Genomic DNA, 21,115 nt, shown 5'->3' with positions numbered 1-21,115 from the left:
AAAGACCCTTGGATGAATGTAGGAAATCACAGAAGATGCTGAATAAGGAATGACCAAGTTGTGGTTTTAAAATATCACAAACAAGCTTTTCAATGTTTCCTCAAGAAATGACTCATTACCTCCAGGAAACTTAAAACTATATGGCAAACACCTAGCAAATGCCTCCTGCACAGCAAGCTCTCCACAGCCTCGCTGTAAAGAATCGCAAACAAACCATCACAAATGTGCAAACAGAAATCTATAGTAATAAAAGGTAATATGTTAATTAGACTGGAGACCTTCCTGGACATCCTTCCGGACAAAGCCATGGTGGCGGGGCTGAGGCAGAGGCAGTTAGGGGCGATCAGGCCAGGAGGGGAGGGCAGTGTGGATGATCAGGCTGGCAGGGGGGCAGTTGGAGGCAATCAGGCCAGCAGGGGGGGCAGTTGGGGGCAAGCAGGCCAGCAGGCAGAGTGGTTAGGGGCAATTAGGCAGGTAGGCAGGCGAGCAGTTAGGAGCCAGCGGTCCCAGATTGCCAGTGTAGGCCCAATCCCACAGGGATCAGGCTGGCAAGGGGGGGCAGTTGGGGGCGAGACAGTAGAACATCCCCTGAGGGGTCCCAGATTGGAGAGGGTGCAGGCCGCGCTGAGGGACACACACACCCCCGCCCCCATGCATGAATTTCATGCACCGGGCCACTAGTATATAAAATAAGAAACCTTCTCATGGTCCCTACTCTGTTGACCACCAAGAAAACACAACAATGGTGGTTGGAAGTCGGCACTGAATTTAACAGTTTGGGTTAGAGTGTCTGAGGGGTCAGGAATTGAGCAGGAGTAGACTCCTCCCCCAAAAGGAATGTTGGGAGAAAAGAGCCAACACAGAAATCAGAGTGGAGTTAGCCGCCATCTGGTCCAATATTTCTGACCATCCCATATGATTACTGCTACTCATACTCTTTTGGAACCAGAGGGACAACTCCCCATCACTTGCTGCTGAAAGACATGGCTAGGACAGGATGAACAAACAAGTGGCTCACCAGCTTATTTGACGGAGGGCAATGGGAAAAGCTTACTCCATGGAGTAAAAGAGATACAATGAAAGGGAATTAATGGCTCAGAGAATTTACATTCATAAACACAAACAACATATACTGGGATAAGCAGTAACAGTACTCCTAGGTTACAGAGTGTGTGTGAGGCGGGGGGGGGGGGGGGGGGGAGGCTGGGGGAGGACATGAACAGAGGGAATGACTTAATCAGAATTCCAGAAGGAAAAGGCAGATTTTTAGAAAGAAAAAGCTGCTTGTAAGCAGAAAGGGAGGGAACGCAGACTGGGGCTGTGAAGAAGAGATAATAGTGGAATGCAGCTTGTTCTTCTTACTACATCTGAACTTCAGTTTACTTCAGTTTCCCGTCCCCATCTTCTGGGCCAACCTAGCAGATCTTCTTGAAGGCTGACACCCTTCAAATACCTCTGGGTAGCTCCCATACACACGCTGACTCCCACCCCTTTGTCACTGTGGGCCAAACACTGCACAAAGAGTCCTTTTAATGAGTCCCTGTGTTGCAGTCACCGCTCAGAATGAAAACTCCTTCCCATTCAGGGGTATCTTTTCTCCCTTCTGCCATCTACTGGTGGAAATGAAAATATATTCCCTCACCTGGCTGTTCCTGATTTGCAAATAGGTTGGAGTCCGAAAGCTCATTTGTGTAATACTTATCATGTGGAAGACATTTTTCCAAAGGAAAAATATATATATTATAAATGATGGTTCAATCTTTCCTTCATCCAATAAGCATTTAATGAATAACATAATATGAAATTATACACACATAAACACAGTGTATATAATATAGAGGCTTCAAATTTTTACTTACCTCCTTATCAGCTATCCAACCTAGGCAAGCTACTTAGCCAGTCTTCATCTGTAGTGATAGTAATAATAGTGATAAATATAGTGGCTAACACTTATTAATCATTATGATGAGCCACAGTAGAGTTCCTTTAAACCTCACAACCCAGTAAGCTAGGCATATTACGTAAGATCTACGGCTCTTCAGATAAGGAGACTGGAACATGGAAAAGGTGAATAACTAGCCCAAGGTCTCACAGCTCATAAGAAGCAGACCTGACAGTCTGACTCCCCACGTCGTCATAATAGGAACAACGATAACCACCTTTTAGGATTTTTCAAGGACTTCGATGCAACACATGTAAAGCTGCTGACACACAGTATGTTTTAAAAACAACAGCTACTGATCATTCACTGGGGGTTGGGCCCTGCAAGATCATAAAGTTGCATCCACATCCATGAATAAGCCATGGTCCCTGCCCTCTAGGCAAGCACAATTACAACGCAGTGCTAAGACCGTGTTCAGCAAAGACAGTTCAGCAACAACAGCATCTGACTTTTTTTTAACTTTCTTCGGCATAATCTTCCTAGTACCTGGCACAGTGGCTAGGAGATAGCAGGCACTGGGAGGGAAGGAACAGAATTTTAAAAATAAAATTAGGTTCAAGACTCTGAGTCAGACAAGATAGATGCTCTTAATTTCCATATTAGCAAATGAGAGAGATCGAGGTTCAGTACCTATCACCAGATCTCATAGCAAGAGGGAATGGGAGCGACTACTACTTTCACCAACTTCACTGCATCCCCCCTATCCCTCTGCTTTCTTCCAGGCCCCGGGTGGCATCCAGAGGTCAATGAAGGTAATACCTTCTGAGGGTATCAGGTGGGTGGATGGCTATAAGCAGATAAAAACTTCAATATGAGCAGACATCGGGGACCACATCATAGAGATTACATGGTCTCTAATGGGCCCATTTTTCCCCCTGTCTCTCTTCCACTTGGCACAAATCAGCGCTTTACTCTAGGTGAGACTGTTTAGGGCTATTTCCCAGAGTTCAAGTTTCTACAGTTATTTTTAGCTGGAATTTTACTGCATACCGGGGACAGGTGAGGCATGAAAAGGAATGTGGGTGTGGGTAACCCTTGAATCTCTAGTACTAGGGTCTGGGTCTCTTGTCATTCCAGCCAAAGAGGGTTGACTCACACCCTGATTTATTATCTGCACTAAGGCTAGGTTTCACCTTAAGAACTATGTGGATTAAGACTTCCTGTATGTTCTCTAATTTTGTATTCAAGTCTTTGTGTGTGTGTGTTTGCTCTTTGGAACATACTTTCTTGCTACTTTGTTACCTGCTTTTGATAACTTGGAATGCCTTCATTTTCTGTAACCAATATCACAGCCTGTGGTTCTTTCTGGTCCCATTTCCCAGGCCTTTGAGGGACCTGGGGAAGATTAGAATACCTGATTTACATTTTTTGACATATTTGCAGGTGAGGAGCTAACTGGAAAACACTGGCTGTAAGCTGGATGTCTTGATAGCCAGCCAAGTTCTAGGATATTCATTACATTGTTTAAGGACTAAGAAAGAATAGTGATCTTTGAGTCTAGACCCCTTCTGGCAACCACCAGAATGCCCTCAGAGTGCCTGAAATTGCAGAGTGCCTGGGATTCTGAGCCTGCTTGAAGCTTGGAATAGCATCTCCAAATGACCCCTTCATAAGATAGAGGTATTTTCCTCATCTCACATTAGCTCTGTACAGAAGAGGTAAAACCAGGCTAACTAGGATCATGAAGTCATGATACCATAAAGCTATAAAGAGTGGTTTTATGATTCAGCTGAGAAATAGAGAACTTTTTCTCTGGGCCAGCATTACATGACTATTGACATACGCCCTTTACAAGGTCTTAAAAGTCAGGTGAGGTGTGTTTGTTTGCAGTTGGGAGACGGGGAGAGGTTGGTCAGTTGGTTGAAGCTGTTTCTTAAATCAGGAAAACAGAACTAAGGAATTACACCAAGAAGGAACAGAACAAAGGCCAGAGACCTCCTCCCCCATTCCTTAACTAGAGCCGTTGGTACCTTGACTGCAAAGACAATTTACATTTCATTTAAAGAAAGTCATTTTAAACCCCTAAACTTCTACCCATCCCACCATTTCTGAAGACCTATCTTCTGTCTCTTCTAATCAACTCTTACCACTTCTATTCCACAATGCAATCTTAAACCACAAGGAACATAGCAGTCCAGAGTTTGTAATGGTTGACTAGTGTACCCCAAAAAATTCATGTCTACCTGGAACCCCAGAACATGTGACCTTATTTGGAAAGAGGGTCTTTGCAGGTAAAAAGTTGATCCCTGAACACAAGAGTTAGTGATTCAACAATCCTTCCCCTGTCCCATGCAGTGGAAAATCTGCATATAATTTTTTAAATATATCTTTATTGATTTCAGAAAGGGAGAGGGAGAAATAGAAATATCAATGATGAGAATCATTGATTGGCTGCCTCCTGCACGCCCCCTACTGGGGATTGAGCCAGCAACCTGAGCATGTGCCCTTGACCTGAATCAAACCCGGACCCTTCAGTCCACAGGCCGATGCTCTATCCACTGAGCCAAACCAGCCAGGGCTGCATATAATTTTTGACTCCCCCCAAAATTAACTAAAGTTGCCCCTAAGTATCCATGAGGGATTAATTCCAGGGCCCCCTGCAGATACCAAAATCTGCAGATACTCAGATCCTTCACACAAAGTAGCATAACACAATGCATACAGTTGGTTCTCCACATCTGCAGATTCCCAACCACAGATAGAAAATACTGTTTGTGATCCACAGTTGGTTGAATCAGTGGAAGTGAAACCCAGGGATATGAAGGTCCAACTGTTAATGTACTGCAAAAAAATCTGTGTATTAGTTGATCCTTGCAGTTCAAACCCATGTTGTTCAAGGGTCCACTGTAATTAGTTAAGATGAGGTCATATTGGGTTAGGGTGCGCCCCAAAGCCAATGACTGGTATGCTTATAAGAAGACCTGGAGAAGACACGAACACTAGAAGGCTACCAGTATGTGAAGATAGTGGCAGAGACTGGAGTAATGCTACCACAAGCCAAAGAACACCAACAACCTCCAGCAACCACCAGAAGCTAGGAAGGGGAGAGGAAGGGTTCTTCTCCTGAGGTTTCAGATGAAGCATGGCCCTGCCATACTTTGATCTCAGACTTCTAGCCTCCAGAACTGTGAGGCAATGGATTTTTGTTTTAAGACATCCAGTGTGTGATACTTTGTTACAGCAGCCCTAGGGAACTAATACACACCTCAACAGGGGTTTCAGCAGCAAGGCTTAGAAACCTTGTCTTGGAGGACAAGAGAGCATAGCCCTGAATAACAGCATAAACCCACAGCCATGTCTCATTTACTAATGCATCACACTCATTTATTTGTGAGCCTCCTGCCCTTCACAATGACATCTTTACTTGTTCTGTTTGGGACTCTAATCTATGGTCTGGACCAGGAGTCCTCAAACTGCGGCCCGCGGGCCACATGCGGCCCGCCGAGGACATTTATCCGGCCCGCCGGGTGTTTTTGCCATTTTGTTTTTTTACTTCAAAATAAGATATGTGCAGTGTGCATAGGAATTTGTTCATAGTTTTTTTTTTTTAAACTATAGTCCGGCCCTCCAACGGTCTGAGGGACAGTGAACTGGCCCCCTGTTTAAAAAGTCTGAGGACCCCTGGTCTGGACCATCAATATACCTGAAGACACACAGTCCGCATTTCTTCTCTTAGTGTCCATCTTCCCATCCTAGCAAAGCATAATTAAGAATTTGCTTTAGAGACAACAGCTAACTTTTAGAGTGGTAGTTTTTAACCTTTTTAGTCTCCCCAGAAATATGCCTATAGCTCAGCTGTCCACAAACCCTAGGTTAGAGACCCCTGCCTATTTAGACTACTTCTAATCTCTCCTCCTTACCCACCACCCATACCCAGATTCAATTTCAGCTTGCTACTGCAATCATCCACTGAGTTGAAACAGCAACCATCTATTTACTTTTACCGATTGGCTGAGACAGAGAGAGGCCATTATCCTATCCCAGTTGTCGGCAAACTCATTAGTCAACAGAGCCAAATATCAACAGTACAACGATTGAAATTTCTTTTGAGAGCCAAATTTTTTAAACTTAAACTTCTTCTAACGCCACTTCTTCGAAATAGACTCACCCAGGCCGTGGTATTTTGTGGAACAGCCACACTCAAGGGGCCCAAGAGCCGCATGTGGCTCGTGAGCCGCAGTTTGCCGACCACGGTCCTAAGCCATCCTGGAGATTCCCATTAGAAAAATACATTAATGAAGAATTAGCCTCCAGGAGTAGACACAACGCATAACAAATAGTCACAAGGATGGCCCCACTCAACTATTTGCCTCCTTTTCTTCTACCATTTTCTCCTTTCCTTTTTTATTGCCTCCGGACTCCTCTAACTTATCCTTCACTCTAATGTACCTTGAGCATCAATGAAATTTGAGGCAAACAAAACAAGCCATGTGTTAGATTCCAATTAACTGTAAATGCCTTACCCATAGGCACCCATCTCAGGATACATTTGTGGCAGAAAGCACCCTACCTGCTATATTTACAAGACCTTCCTGCAATCAACAGTTCACACCTGACTACCACACAGAATTTTACCGACATCTACTTTTTACTTCTCACCAGACACTTTGACTCTAAGAAACACCATTCTGAAACATGCACTTTGCATTAATATGAATGCAGAACGTTTCTCTTCTGCCAAAACTCATTCTCAGTCTTACTGGAATCGCTTCATTCTGGTTCTGCCACTCCAGAAACCCTCTTCTAATAAAACTTACATTCGACAAAAATGATCAGACATCTTTATGTGTAAAAGCCGTCAGAGCACATGACTTCACGACTGCTCAAAGTTGTTTCTGATTTCCTTCACCGCTCCGTGCCCCACCCAGCCCCTCCAGTGCCAGTGTCTACTTCCCCCCCAGCAGCTGATGCCCAGCTTTATATCTCCTGAATTAAATAATCAACAGATGAGGCTAAAAGAAAGGAAATAGTGTTCAATGGTCACCAATGACAAGTGGATGAAATTGGGTCTTGGATGCCCCATATTTATGATGCTGATTTCAATCTAGTCACCTGGGGTTAACAATCTATATAAAAACCAGTCTTCCTAACCACTTGCTTAGTCCAGAAGCCAGGGAAGTGAATCTACTTAGGGATCTAAGAAACACCACAGTCTCACTTAAGGACTTTGTGTCATCCCCTTTTACGTAGACCAACCTCCTTTTAAGTAGAACTTTCTTTCCAAGCCATTCTTCATCTTGTTCTTTTGCTGATTAATTTTAAATGTCACGTTGAACTTAAATTAAGAACAGCCAATGAATTTGCCACATAACTGCCACTGTTAGTTTCTTACCTATGAGCAAGATTTTCTTAAATCTTTAAGTCCTTTAACTTATAAAGGTCTTCAAGAAGTTCCAGTCTTTTAAAAATAATATTTAAATTTATTATTTCACATTAGGCCTAACGAAGCACAAGCTGAGATTGCTTAGGTACCCTAGGTATCCCCATTTTATCGATGCAGACGCTTCTTTACAATTCCAGGTCAAGTGCTGCATCAACCTAGTCCTTGACGTGCAGATGAGAAAGCAACAGGTCTGTGTGAAGTGACAGAAGGGCACTTCCTACTCATGTCATGAGCAGGCACCAAAGTGGAAGAACAGTAAAACCTGTACAGAACATTCTGTAGTCATGACCTCCAACAAGGAAAGGAGAGTAAGTACTGAAGCAGCTGAGCAGACTCTGGACATAATTCTGAGAGATTTCAGTCTGAAGAACTCTACTGGAGGAGGTTTCTTTCTCTTCTTCAATCCCCTTTCACACAACAGAAGGCAGAAATCAAGTCTTTATATAAGAGACTAACGGCCTTTCCGTTTCTTCATTTTCCCTCCTGCCACCTTGTTCCTGACACCCATCGCGCCCTCCGTATCATCATTGTCCCCAGCATCCTCCCGTGCACGTTTCTTCTTTTCTCCATGCTCCCTTAGCTCCTGCAAAACAGAAAGGATGGGACTGAAAACAAACCACTGCCACTGAGGGTTAACACATCCTGGTCTCCCCTCCATAAAATCAAACAATGAGTACCTTCCTAAAGCTTCACATTAGCAAGGGAATAAGACCAAAACCCCAATATACAAAAATGTTAACCTTATTAACAATCAAAGATACAAATTAAAACAATAAGCTATTATTTTCACATGGCAGACTAGCAAAGATTTAAGAGAATGGTAATATCTAGTATTGACCAAAATGTGAGGACATTCACATATACTTTCACTGACAGTGTAAACTGCTACAGCTTTCCTACAGGCAATGCAGCATTCCATGTGAATTCAAATTTTAACTGTATACTCCTCAGCCCAACAGGTCTAAGGATTATTCTAAGGAAACAAGACAAGTATGCAAAACTGTACTTACTAGGATGTTCAACTGTGCTAGTTAAAATACAAGAAATTACAAAAAGCCTAAATACATATCCATGTAAATCATGTTACATATTCCTAACAATTCTTTGTAGCAATGAAGAAATGATCACATGGATCTAATTTGCTGAAATCAAAAAATATTAATCATATACAATTAGATAAAGTCTAATTATGGCTAAAAAAAAAAAAAAGAAATACAGCCAAAGGTTACCTATGGTTCTCTGTGGGGTGTAATTTATATGTTCTATTTACTATTTGAATCCTTTCTGTATTTTCTGAATTATCTCCCTCCCCTCACCCCCCCCCCCCCCCATGCACATGTAAACAAAAATATCAAACAAAGAATTCTATTTTGGAAGAAAAACAAAACCAAGTCCACACTTCAGCTACTCCGAGGCACCCCATGGGCGAAGTTCGTCTGTCCCTCAGACTAGAATTCCAGGGAGCTGGTAACACTTGCAAGGATTCTCCTTTAAAATCTTCTCATCTCCACTGCTACTGTTACTGCTACTATTAGCAACTAAGCAGTTTTAGCTCATCTGGTGCTCATAGAACCCCGTAAGGTATGCAAGGTAAGTATTACTCCCTAAATTAGGATAGGAACTGCTTGGTGAGGAACTGTTTCTGAGAAATCAGTCACAACTGGGACATCTGATCTCAAGTCCGAAGGTTTTCCGGCCACATGTGAAACATGAACAGTGGCCGAGAACGTGGTCACTGTGCTCAGACTGAGTCTGAATCCTGATTCAACCACCTAGTTGTATGGTCTAATGATGGACCTATCATCTCGAAGCTTTAGCATGCTTAGAAATGCATTTATTCTTAAATTCAGAATAAATTATTACCCAGCTCCTGCATTTTATTATGAGGACTAATACAATATGTAGCACATACGTAATATCATTTGCAAAGAAGATGGTAAAAAAAGCAAGTTGCATACCATTCGGGCGAATCTTTGGGCTTCAGTCACACGTTCTGTCAGCATCATAACCTCGTCATCCTGTGTTGGAAAGACAGGCAGTTTCTTCCCAATTAAGTGTTCTATGCGCTGGAAGAGTTCCACATCATATCTGAGGAAGACACATTGGCATGGCTTTGGTAGACTGACAATGCAAATGTCAGCCCATTCCAAATTAGGTATTATATTATACGATGCAACAGGAGCCAGTGTTAAACAATACTGAATCCATTGTACCTTTTCAGAATACTAACTAAATGCAATATTCTGTGCATTGCCCACTAGAAAATCCCCCAACACAGTCTTTACTCCCAGAAAAGCACTAGGTATATAAAATTTTTCCTTTAAAAAGAAAATCAGAAATAGTTATTCTAATTCTGTGAGTTGAGGGAAAGGTCACTGCTCTCTGGCTCTAGCAGTTAAAGAAATAACAGGGTGGTTTTTGTCCTTCTATATACCAAATACTGTACTAGACCTTGTAGACAACATCTCCAATCTCATTAAAACCCTGCACTATTAACATTAGGGCCAGTGAATTCTTTGTTGTGGGGGCTTCCTTTGTAGTGCAGGATGCTTAGCAGCATTCCTGGCCTCTACCAGGTGGCACTGTGACAAACATATGTTTTCAGACTTTTCCAAAGGTAGGCATTATTTCTCCAAAGGTAGGCATTATTTCCATTTCACGAATGATGAAAATGGAATCAGGGAGGTTAAGTAACCACTCTAGTAACTGGTAGAGTCAGGTTCCAAGTTGGTCTGCTCCCAAGCTCTGCTCTTTTCTCAACTGCTCTGCCCCCGACACCGATTCACTTACTGTGTGACAAAGGTAATGGACTTTCCGGAGCGCCCAGCTCGAGCTGTTCGACCTACTCGATGGATGTAATCCTGAAACAAAAAGGGTAAATGAATTTGAGTTACATGTAGTATAAATAAAACACTATGCATGTAAAGTCTTACTGCAAATTTCTGAAAGAAAACAAATTCGTAGTGGAACATGGAAAAATGGATTTAAAATTTTGTTGAGATAAATCCGCATCATCTATTTTATTCTCACAACACAAACTGATCCAATTTTTCCTTTCTTTTGTAGAAAGACAAATCTACAAAGCATATCTACATGGTCACTAAGCATATTAACATGGTGTAGAGAAAAACAGCACTGGATCTAGAGGCAGACCTGGGTCACAGCTCTGGTTTTACCACCTACCAGCTACACAACTGTCTGTAAATCACATAACCTGTCTGAACCTTGGTTTCTTACCCTGTCTTTCTTACAGGGATAGAAGACATGCCCAAACTCACAGTTATTGTGAAAATCAAATGAGACAGCACCTTGTCTACAGCAGTTAAATATATAGCCAAGAGATACGGGTTGGTCTCAACCAGGGGTGATTTCGTCCTCCCCAGGGAGTATTTGGAAAAATCTGAAAACATATCTGTTTGTCATAGTGTCACCTGTGGGTAGAGGCCAGGAATGCTGCTAAGCATCCTACACTACAAAGGACAGCCCCCACAATGAAGAATTCACTGGCCCCAAATGTTAATAGTGTCCAGATTGAGAAACCCGAGATACACTAAGGACCACAGCTGTCACTTCTAAAGAAATGAGACTGACAAAGATCAGCACGCTGCATCTGCCCCTCTGACTGTGATCATTATTTAACACTTCTCTCTGGCTACCTTCATTCACCTTTATTAATAGTGTATCTGCAGGCATGTGCAAAATGGTAAAAATGAATAAATCAGGAGCTTTCCTAGTTTTTGACACTTAACTAATCATGGACCAAAAAAAGAAAGATAAGATACAGTAAACATTTCATTAAGAAATATACTCTGGCCCAGCTGTGGTTCAGTGGTTGATCATCAACCTATGAACCAGGAGGTCACAGTTTATTTTTTATTTTTTTTAATATATTTTATTGATTTTTTTACAGAGAGAAAGGGAAAGGGATAGAGAGTTAGAATCATCGATGAGAAACATCGATCAGCTGCCTCCTGCACACCCCCTACTGGGGACATGTCTGCAACCAAGGTACATGCCCTTGACCGGAATCAAACCTGGGACCTTTCAGTACGCAGGCCGATGCTCTATCCACTGAGCCAAACCGGTTTTGGCGGGAGGTCACAGTTTAATTCCTGGTCAGGGCACATGCCCAGGTTGCAGACTCGATCCCCAGTGTGGGGTGTGCAGGAGGCAACCGATGGATGATTCTCCCTCATCATTGATGTTTCTATCTCTCTCTCCCACTCCCTTCCTCTCTGAAATCAATAAAAAATTTTAAAAAAATATACTCAATACAATGGAATATTGTTCAGCCATAAAAAACAGTAATTAAATCTTGCCATTTGTGATAATATGGATGAATCCTGAGGGCATTATGCTGAGTGAAATAGTTCAGAGAAAAACAAATACTATATGATCCTAACCTATATGTGAAATCTAAAACAGAAACAAAAAAACTGAGCTCATAGACACAGAGAACACCTGTGGTATTGCCAGAGGTTGAGGTGGGGTTAGGGGAGTGAAATGGGTAAGGAGATGGGGCGCAGTATCAAAAGTTATAAATTTCCAGCTATAAAATAAAAAAAGTCATGGGAATGTAACATTATAGTCTGTAATACTGTAATGCATATTTGAAAGTTGCTAAGAGAATAGATCTTAAAAGTTCTCATCACAAGAAAAAAAAAAAGATGATTATGTGTGGTGACGGATGTTAACTTGGCTTATTATAATGATCATTTACAATATATACAAATATAAAACTTTTACCCTGTATACCAGAAACGAATATAATGTTACATGTGAATTACACCTCAATTTCACCTTGGGACTAGAAAGTCAGGTCCGAAAAGGACTCACCTTGGAATGGGTAGGAATGTCAAAGTTGACAACTACATCCACATGAGGTATGTCCAAACCTCGGCTTGCAACATCAGTTGCTAGAAGAATGGAACGAGTCTTTGCCTTAAACTTATTAAGGGATCCCAGGCGCTTGCTCTGAAATGGTGAAAAAAAAAACATGAAAATAATTTAAGGACTCTTGGAATCTAAGACATACCAACTAGACATATTAAATACAAGAGATAAATTTTTTAAAGGCTATTTCCCCCCAAGTCCAGATTGGACTTCACGGGTCAAAAAGAAACATGAAAGCAACAACAACAAAAAACCTATATATATAAAGAGCCAGGGTCCAAAACGACCAAATACCAGAAGTCAGTCTTGCAGTCAGTGACCCAGCACTAACTGCCAAGGGGGCTGCGGATCAGGCCCAGAGAGAAGCCCAAAGAGAGAAGCAGGGTCTAATCCGCAGCCTCCATGGCAGCTGCTGATCAGCCCCGCCTCTCTGATCAGGCCTGGAGATAGGCCCGGAGACGCTGACTGGCATAGAAACTGACCAATCAGAACCAAATCTGGGGGGAACTGTGAGGAACCAATGGCTGCCTAGGAGGCAGAGCTTTTGACACTGACTGGCATAGAGACCGATCAATCAGAACCTAATCTGGGTGAACTGCGAAGGCAGAACCTAAGGTGGGGGCTGAGGAGGGATTTTAAGGGCAACAGCTATTTGGTGTAAGGTATAAGAAAGCGGTTCAATTTTTTAATGACCAGTTTGGCAGTATAGTGCATGTGACTGGCTATCAGTCCAGATATAGGGATTATTTATTTTTGTCCGCCAAGAGCATCTCCTCCTGCTGAAAAAGGCTTCCCCCTGCCCATTTAAGCGATCCTATCCTATATAATCTATTTATACTAATAAAAGGGTAATATACTAATTAGACCAGATCAAATGGCCATCTTCCGGACGTCTGACTTCCTTCTGGACAAAGCCATGGTGGTGGGGGCTGAGGCAGAGGCAGTTAGGCAAGATCAGGCCAGCAGGGGAGGGCAGTTGAGGGAGAAATCAGGCCGGCAGGGGAGGGCAGTTGGGGGCGAGATCAGGCTGGCAGGGGAGGGCAGTTAGGGGCAATCAGGCAGACAGGCAGGTGAGCAGTTAGGAGTCAGTGGTCCCAGATTGTGAGAGGGATGTCCGACTGCCGGTTTAGGCCCAATGTGGGATCGGGCCTAAACCGGCAGTCGGACATCCCCCATGGGGTCCCCGATTGGAGAGGGTGCAGGCTGGGCTGAGGGAACCCCCCCCACCCCATGCACGAATTTCATGCACCAGACCACTAGTATTTAAGACTAAGGCTAGAAAATACTAGCATGACATAAGAATTGTTTAACATAATAATTGGGAAATAATATATTGAAAATCCTTAGAGATCAGAGAATCACTATTACCACTAGGGCTGAATAAATCAACTCAATAGCATCCATATCGGAAACTACCTAAGGAATTAACTGGAATCTCTTGCTTATCCTGAAAGGAGGAAGTAAGCATCCAGAGCAACACTCCAAGTGCATAAAATCAATCATGGGAGATGCAGTAAAGCCATGTGTTGTTACTGTACAAATCTATTGCTATACAGTTTATCTTTCTCATGCCACCTGTTCACCTCCAATGACACCAAGGAATCTTTACCTGACTCATCTGTCCGTGGAGGGGGATGGCAGTGAATCCAAGATTTCGGAGTAGCAAAGCTGTTCTCTGAGTATTGTTACAGGTGCTGCAGAATATCATAAAGGAGTTTCCAGCCAATTCATTTAGAATATAAACTAGGTAGGTATCCTAAATTACAAACAAAAGACAATACATGTAAATGAAGCTGGAAGAAAAGGTTGGGGTCTTGGGCATATAAATTCCATAAGTCTAAACTTATACTTGCTTCTCAATTATACAAACCCCTAGCTGCCAGCTTTGCACTCTGTATTTCATTTTTTGTTAATTCTAACCCGAGAATATTTCTCCATTGATTTTTCAAGAGAGTGGAAAGGAGGGGGAGAGACAGAGGGAGAGAAGCATCGATGTGAGAGAGACATATCAACTGGTTGCCTTTCGCATGCGCCCCAACCAGGGCTGGGATGGAACCTGCAACCAAGGTACATGCCCTTGACTGGAATTGAACCTGGGACCCTTCAGTCCTCATGCCAACGCTCTATCCACTGAGTCAAACTGGCTAGGGCTAAAAAATATATTTTTACTGATTTCCGAGAGGAAGGGAGAGGGAGAGACAGAGAGAAATATCAGTCATGAGAACCATCGATCTGCTGCCTCTTGCATGCCCCCCTACTGGGGCTCGAGCCCTCAACTCGGGCACGTGCCCTGACTGGGAATTGATCTAACCACTGAGAGACACCAGCCAGGTCAACTTTGCACTCCTTAACCAGCATTATCATCTCTATAAACTCTGAATTTCACATACAGCCTGAGCCAAGCACAAGGAGATCTGTACTCAGCAACCAGAAAAAATCCTCACATCAAGACAAAACACAGGGTCCCTGACTACAAAAAAAAGCCACATAATAAGCACACAAAAGAACAACTACCTCAAGAATGGGGTTGGGAAGGAATTATATCATAATTTCGTTACTGTGGTTTATTTAGTATGTTGTGAATTTGTGGAATGTTTGACTTTATCAGTGATAAACAGAACCACAGCCTGCTTTCTAAAGCAAACAGAAAGAACTCCAATCTGTAGCACAGCTCTTAACTAATCAAGAGTTGACTCATTTTCAGATGTTTTGGTAAGGAAGGAGAGGGAACACTTTACCTTGAATTTAGAGGGAATAAAAATATAATATTGCTGTAATTTCTCAACCGTCTGGTATTTAGAGGAAACAGCACATTTCACAGGATTCTTCAGTGCTGCTCGCTGAAGTTTTTGTACCTAAAGAAAAAAAAAACAAACCTGGAATAGTACACTGATTCCCAAATGCTCTTTCTAGTTTTACTATTATTGTTGTTTGCATTAATAAGTCTTATAAAGAAGAAATAAGAAGTCCTAGAAAATTTCACCTTCTTGGTCATGGTAGCAGAGAAGAGAAATGTTTTCCGATCTCGGGGAATCACTTTGAGAATCTTGTCAACCTAAGGCACAAAGAGGAAAGGGCATCAATACAATATTTAGACTAGACATCTGCAAATTTCTTTGTGAAGGAGACAGAGAATAGAGTAACAAACTAAATACAACACTGTGGAGATTTGGGGACTCAAAAATTCAATTCAATCCAGCTAAATTTTACAAAATATTTACTATTTGATACCATACCAAATGCTATCAAAAAAAATAATGTGATTCAGTGAAAAAGAGCAATTTAAATTAGTACATTAGAACTAATCTAAGAGAAAAGTCGAGAATAGGTATTAATCAAATAAATAAGCTATGATGAGTAAAAAAAAAAACCAAACAAGCACAGCTTTTCAAAGTGTATGGAAAAGGTCTATATCAAATGAAATGGAAAAAGAAAATCTGGTTTTGATATTCCCCATCTCTGAAATCGGAGTCCAACTATATTCGGATGCTGAGGCACTAACAATGGGAAGAGCACCACGAGTGAAAAAGGCGGCAGATGTTTAAATTAGCTGATAAAGATGCAGCACTCCCCATAAGGCAGGTGTGCAATGAATCAAATTTTGAAACAGGGCACTTGAGATGCTCTAAGAGAACGAAAGAAATTGAGAGCTCACTTCTGTCTCAAAATCCATATTCAATATTCGGTCTGCTTCATCCATGACCAAGTATTTGAGAGCTCTTAAGTTGAAACCTTTTGTATTTTCCAAGTGGTCAATCAGTCGACCAGGAGTTGCTAACAAAGAAAGGTTGAGGAGAAAGAACAATGTTTAAGAACAAGGACAAAAATAAAGTTACTAAGCCCCTCCTCCAACACCACCCCCCTCATTTTCAGAAATTAAAAATTAAATAGGTTTACAAAAATCCGTTCTTCAGTCTTTCTGTTAGACTAAGCAGTTAGGCATGACCAGAGCAGCAATGTATGGAATGATACCAGGGCGGAAAGTTCCAGGTGCCTAGCAAGGGGCAAAACTAAAGAGCCAACTATTATAGGCTGGCACCTTGCCCCAGGGTGACCTTTCCCCACCTAGCATGTCATCGGTCATGCAGTTTAGACCCCCTTAGAGGAACAAGGGGCTGGTGAATAACCTCATATGACTCCTGTACAAGAACAGGAGACGAGAATGGGAAAGGCCCTGATAGGTCAGCTTAAAGAAGGAGCTAAGCCCAGCCAGCGTGGCTCAGTGGTTGAGCATCAACCTATGAACCAGGAGGTCACGGTTCGATTTCTGGTTCAATTCTGGTCAGGGCACATGCCCAGGCTGAGGGCTGGATCCCCAGTAGGGGGTGTGCAGGAGGCAGCCAATTGATGATTCTCTTATCTTTGATGTTTCTATCTCTCCCTCTCCCTTCATCTCTAAAATCAATAAATAAATATATATATATATATATATTTTTTTTTTTTTTTATTTTTTTTTAAAGGAGCCCTTGCCAATACCCCAGGGCTGCTCTCTGAGCAGCCCATGCAACTCTTCCCTTGGAGTGTACTTTCACTTTGCTTGCTATTTAAACTGCCTCCTGAGCTAGAGTTCTTGGCTCTGAATTCTTTCCTAGCCGAACACAAAACCTGAGGTCCACATTCGCCGCTCACATTTCCACACAAGTAAGTAACACCCAACATTGGTAGATTTTCTCCAATTCATCACTGCCAGCATCTTTTACCTTTGGCAACTACTCACCTATTACTACATGTGGTTTTTTTGCCAGGGCCAGAGACTGGGACATTGAATCAATTCCACCTACAATCACGGCTACCAGGGGAAAAAAAAGAAACATAGGAAAGAGAGCCTTAATTTTTTCCATAGTTCACTGATCACCTTTTAAAAGCCAATGATAGATTTCTCCTTCAATATACAACTTTCCCCAAAGCTAAAATACCATATCAGCTTTTTGGTCAATAAAACGTATGCTAATTATACTTCCTTCCATTCTCCTTTCACACTCATTCTCAACTAGTGAAGGAGCCCTAAGACTCCTTTCCTCTTCGAACTTACCAGTCTGTACTCCAATAGAAGACCCTAGGGCTTCAAACTGCTCTGAAATCTGAAAGGCCAGCTCTCGGGTGGGGGTGAGAACTAAAGCAAACAAACGCTGGGGCGTCTCCAGCAGCGCATTCAGAATGGGCAAAGCAAAGGCCCCCGTTTTTCCAGAGCCGGTTTCCGCCAGCCCAATGATATCACGACCTAGGGGGTGGAAAAAGAAAGAAAACATCTCATAGAAATTTTCTCTGCATGTTCCCACATTTTCTACAATGACACAATGTGGGCACAAAGTAAACACTGAATAAATATTTGAGGAACTGGGGGCAGAAGAAGGTTGAGTAGACAGAAGACATGGTCTCTGCTCTAGATAAGTTCAAAATCCAGGGGCACAATACACAAATACAGTATAGTGTGATAAGGGCTTTAATATAAGCCTCTGCAAAATACAGTGAGAACACAAAGGAAGGAGTAATTTACTGCCCTAAAGCGCCAGGAAAAGCTAAAAGAAGTGATGAGTAAATTAAGTCTGGAAGTAAGCACAGAAGGAAAGGAAGGGCATTCCCATATGATGGAGAAAGAGGCTGGAAGCTTTAAAAAACATAGCAGACAAAGTAGGAAGAGTGAGCTGTACAATGTGCTGGAGCAGACATCTTATGGGGAAAGGGGAGAAGAATGAGGTAGAAAGGAAACTCATAAGCCCTGCTAATGAGTTTTGATATCTTCTGATAAGTGAGAGGATCTGAAGGATCTGAAGCAGGGAATATCATGACCAATGGTATTCATTAGGCAGATAAACTAGGCCTGCCTGATGGCACAGGGAGGAGTCAAGGAGCTAACAGTCCAGGTCCCTTCTTCTGAGGGAAGAATGTCATAAGTAATTCCTTAAGCCATTACGGGTAAGCTTTGGAAAATACCTGCCAAGCCAAACCACCAGAACAGTGCCCAATGGAATGGCTTCCTCCTGAGCAATGACCTCCACAGTTCCCACGGTTCCTACGGTTCCTGACTGCGTGACTGCTGAGGCTTCCTCTCCTAGACATTAACTCCCTGAAGTAACCTGAACATGACTCTGTTCTTTACAATCTAAAATGAACCAAACTCCCAAATGGGGAACACACAGGAAAATGAAAGCTCAATTAGGATACCAAGGGAGTTACAAGGCATTGAGAATGGAAACCAGTGAAATTTAGAAAGTTCCAAAAGGCAATGTATTTGACACTCAGGTTTCTAGAATGGGAAACTCAACTGAGATAGGAACTACAGAAAAATAAATTGAGATAGGAACTACAGAAAAATTATTTCCGGTGAGGAAAACAATGACTCTGGTTTAGACATAGGGAACCGGAGGTTCCTGCAATAAGCTCAGAGAAATAGCTAAAAACCAGATGGGCATACTTGCGTGGGGCTCAGAAGAAAAGTGGGGGTTAGAAATAGTTCAAAGCACTATTCTCTCTCTAGAGCTAGTTCAGTTCTTAACCTGAGACTTGTGGGAGAGGAATAAATTCAGAGCAAGGGATAAATTTTATGTGTAGATATATTTATGTGTTTTTTTTTCTGGGGAGAAACTCTCTAATTTTTATTTGATTCTCAAAGGGGTAAGAATGTCACCCTTCTCTTATGGTAATGTACCTCACTTTCTCTGAGGATCTTAATGAATTTCAGTTAACACTTCTGGGTGTCTTTTTACCACCTACCCTAATCCTGTAAAGTTGAGTTTTGGGAATCTAGGAACAGGATTTCAATTCTCCTCTTATTAAAGTTCACCCTGTTAGTTCCAGTCCCACTAGTCATCAGCCACTCTTCTGCAAATCTGGTAAGCATGTCTTACAGCACGAGCTCTCAACACCTCCAGATACTAACAAGGATTCCAGGGACCCTTATGTAAATCTGCACTTATTATTCATGATTTCTTTTTTTGTTGTTTTTAGGGTTTTGTGTTTTTGGGGTTTTTTTTGGTGCACCATTCCCAGAGGTACTACAATACTGGGTCAATGCGTGAAGTGGACAGAGCAAGCTCCTATTCCATCTTCCTATTCCAAAAATACATCTATATATATAAAAGGCTAATATGCAAAGTGTCCCCTTGGTAGTTTGACTGGGAGACCAGTTTGATCGCTCGCTATGACATGCGCTGACCACCAGGGGGCGGCGCAGAACATGGCGGGCAACCAGCAGCAGTGGCCAGGGCTGAGGGAGCGAGGAAAGGGGGAGGCAAGGGGAACCACGTGGTGGTGGCAGCACAGGGGTGGTGAGGGAAGGAGGAGGTGGGGAGGTGGGGAACCTGATGGGCCCTGATTGCAGGCCAGGCCTAGGGACCCTACCCGTACACAAATTTCCTGCATTGGGCCTCTAGTTTAATATAATATCATCAGATAGAGGATGTATCAGATACTAAACTGATAAGAACAGATATTACACTTGATCTTAGCCAAAAGGCCGAGAAGCGAGTCATGATTTCTAACAAGTGTCTTGTTAGTACATTTTAATCCAGTGCTTCCTTGGGTCAGCATCCGCTGCAGACACTAAAGCTCCTTATACGAAGTAAGCTCAGCCCTGGCCAGGGTGGCTCAGGAGGTTGGGCTGTCATCCCTGGCACCAAAGGGTTGTGGGTTCAATTCCTGTCAGAGCACATACCCATGCTGTAGGTTCGATCCCCATTGATGTTTCTCTTTCTCTCTCTCTCTCTCTCTCTCTCTCTCTCTCTCTCTCTCTCTCTCTCAACAGAAAACGTAACAGGTAGCGATATGAAGTTTCACAGAATAAGTGATTCACAAATCATATCATAAGAAAAAAAAAGAAAGTAAAACTGGAGAACTTTTACAAAAGCCAACACGCCACCAAAACTTTGTATCGTCAGTGAGCATATTTTTATTCCACTTGAGGTACGCAAGAAGCAGTTCTCCGATGCTCTCTTACGTTCATACCGAATCTGTCCCAGGCCACATGTGTAATGTCAACCTACCTTGTAAGGCCAAAGGAATCGCTTCCATCTGGATTTTGGTGGGCTTCGTCCATCCCAACTGGTCGCAAGCTTCACACAACACATCGGTCACGCCCTCGGAATTAAAAAAACCCACACAAACCCACACACTTTAGCAAAGAGCAGCACACACTCCCCTCCCCCTCATTAAATGGCTGTCAGAGCCACCGGCTGGCGACGCGCGCACGCACCCCTCACATTTCATTCAAAGGGCATCTATCGCGCGTCCGCTCGGCCCGCTCCTTCTAAGTGCCACTGCTCACCAGGGACAAGGCCAGGTTCTTGACACGTATTATTTCATTTAATCCTCATAAGGCTACGAGGCACTTCCCCAACTTACTGATGTCGCAAGGGAAGCACAGAGGCGTAACAACTTGCTCTGCGGAGAGGCTGGGTCAGAATTCGAACCCGGTTCCTCTTACTCCAAAGCCCAAACCTCTCCACATCAAAATGGAGAAAAGCGCCCACGGGGCTCTCACAGCCCGGCCGGCAGCCACCCCCGCCCCCGGCGACCAAGCTCAGACGGTAAGGGAGCGCGTCCGGAACCCGAGCTTCAGGAATTTTCGGGGGGGACACCTAAGCTAGGCCCCAGCGGCTTTTTGTTCACCACCAGCCGGGATCTAAGGCGACTGGTCTCTGCCTGCGCCTGGCGCCAGCAGTCCACAGAGAAACTACCCTCACCAGGTCTTTAAATGTTTTCGTTTCCTCCTCCTCCTCCTCCACGGCCGGCTGGGGCGCTTCTGTAGGGGAACCGGGTTCCTCGGGCGCCGCCATGCTGTCCAGCGGCTCCGGAAGTGGGGCGGCGGCGCGCGGGATGCTGGTTAATGTAGTTGTCGTTCCCCCGGCTGCGTGTTCCGGGCGCCCCCCTGCGGCCTTGCCGGGTTTTGCACCAACGGA

General features: G+C 43.2%; 1 protein-coding gene across 1 annotated transcript; it reads right to left on the bottom strand.

The window, feature by feature from the left end:
- Positions 1–6,836: 6,836 nt before the first annotated feature.
- Positions 6,837–21,112, bottom strand: DDX47 (DEAD-box helicase 47). The gene is made up of 12 exons (XM_079775413.1): positions 20,900–21,112; positions 20,201–20,294; positions 17,251–17,439; positions 16,936–17,007; positions 15,874–15,992; positions 15,202–15,273; positions 14,957–15,073; positions 13,828–13,974; positions 12,162–12,299; positions 10,116–10,186; positions 9,284–9,413; positions 6,837–7,908 (listed from the first exon to the last, which is right to left on the bottom strand). Exons 1-12 carry the CDS (start codon positions 20,990–20,992, stop codon positions 7,777–7,779), a joined length of 1,374 nt encoding a protein of 457 aa, XP_079631539.1. The 5' UTR covers positions 20,993–21,112; the 3' UTR covers positions 6,837–7,776.
- Between the last annotated feature and the right edge of the window lie 3 nt (positions 21,113–21,115).

The sequence above is a fragment of the Cnephaeus nilssonii genome (assembly GCF_951640355.1).
Source record: "Cnephaeus nilssonii genome assembly, chromosome: 6".
Lineage (NCBI taxonomy): Eukaryota > Metazoa > Chordata > Mammalia > Chiroptera > Vespertilionidae > Cnephaeus > Cnephaeus nilssonii.
This window is presented reverse-complemented; position numbering and strand designations above follow the sequence as displayed.

Coding starts and splice junctions, on each gene's coding strand:
- DDX47 (XM_079775413.1), bottom strand. CDS start 20,992: ATGGCGGCGCCCGAGGAACCCGGTTCCCCTACAGAAGCGCCCCAGCCG. Junction 20,295..20,899: donor CGAAAACATTTAAAGACCTG/GTGAGGGTAGTT, acceptor TTTAATTCCGAG/GGCGTGACCGATGTGTTGTG. Junction 9,414..10,115: donor TCCATTACCTTTGTCACACA/GTAAGTGAATCG, acceptor TGTCTTCCTCAG/ATATGATGTGGAACTCTTCC.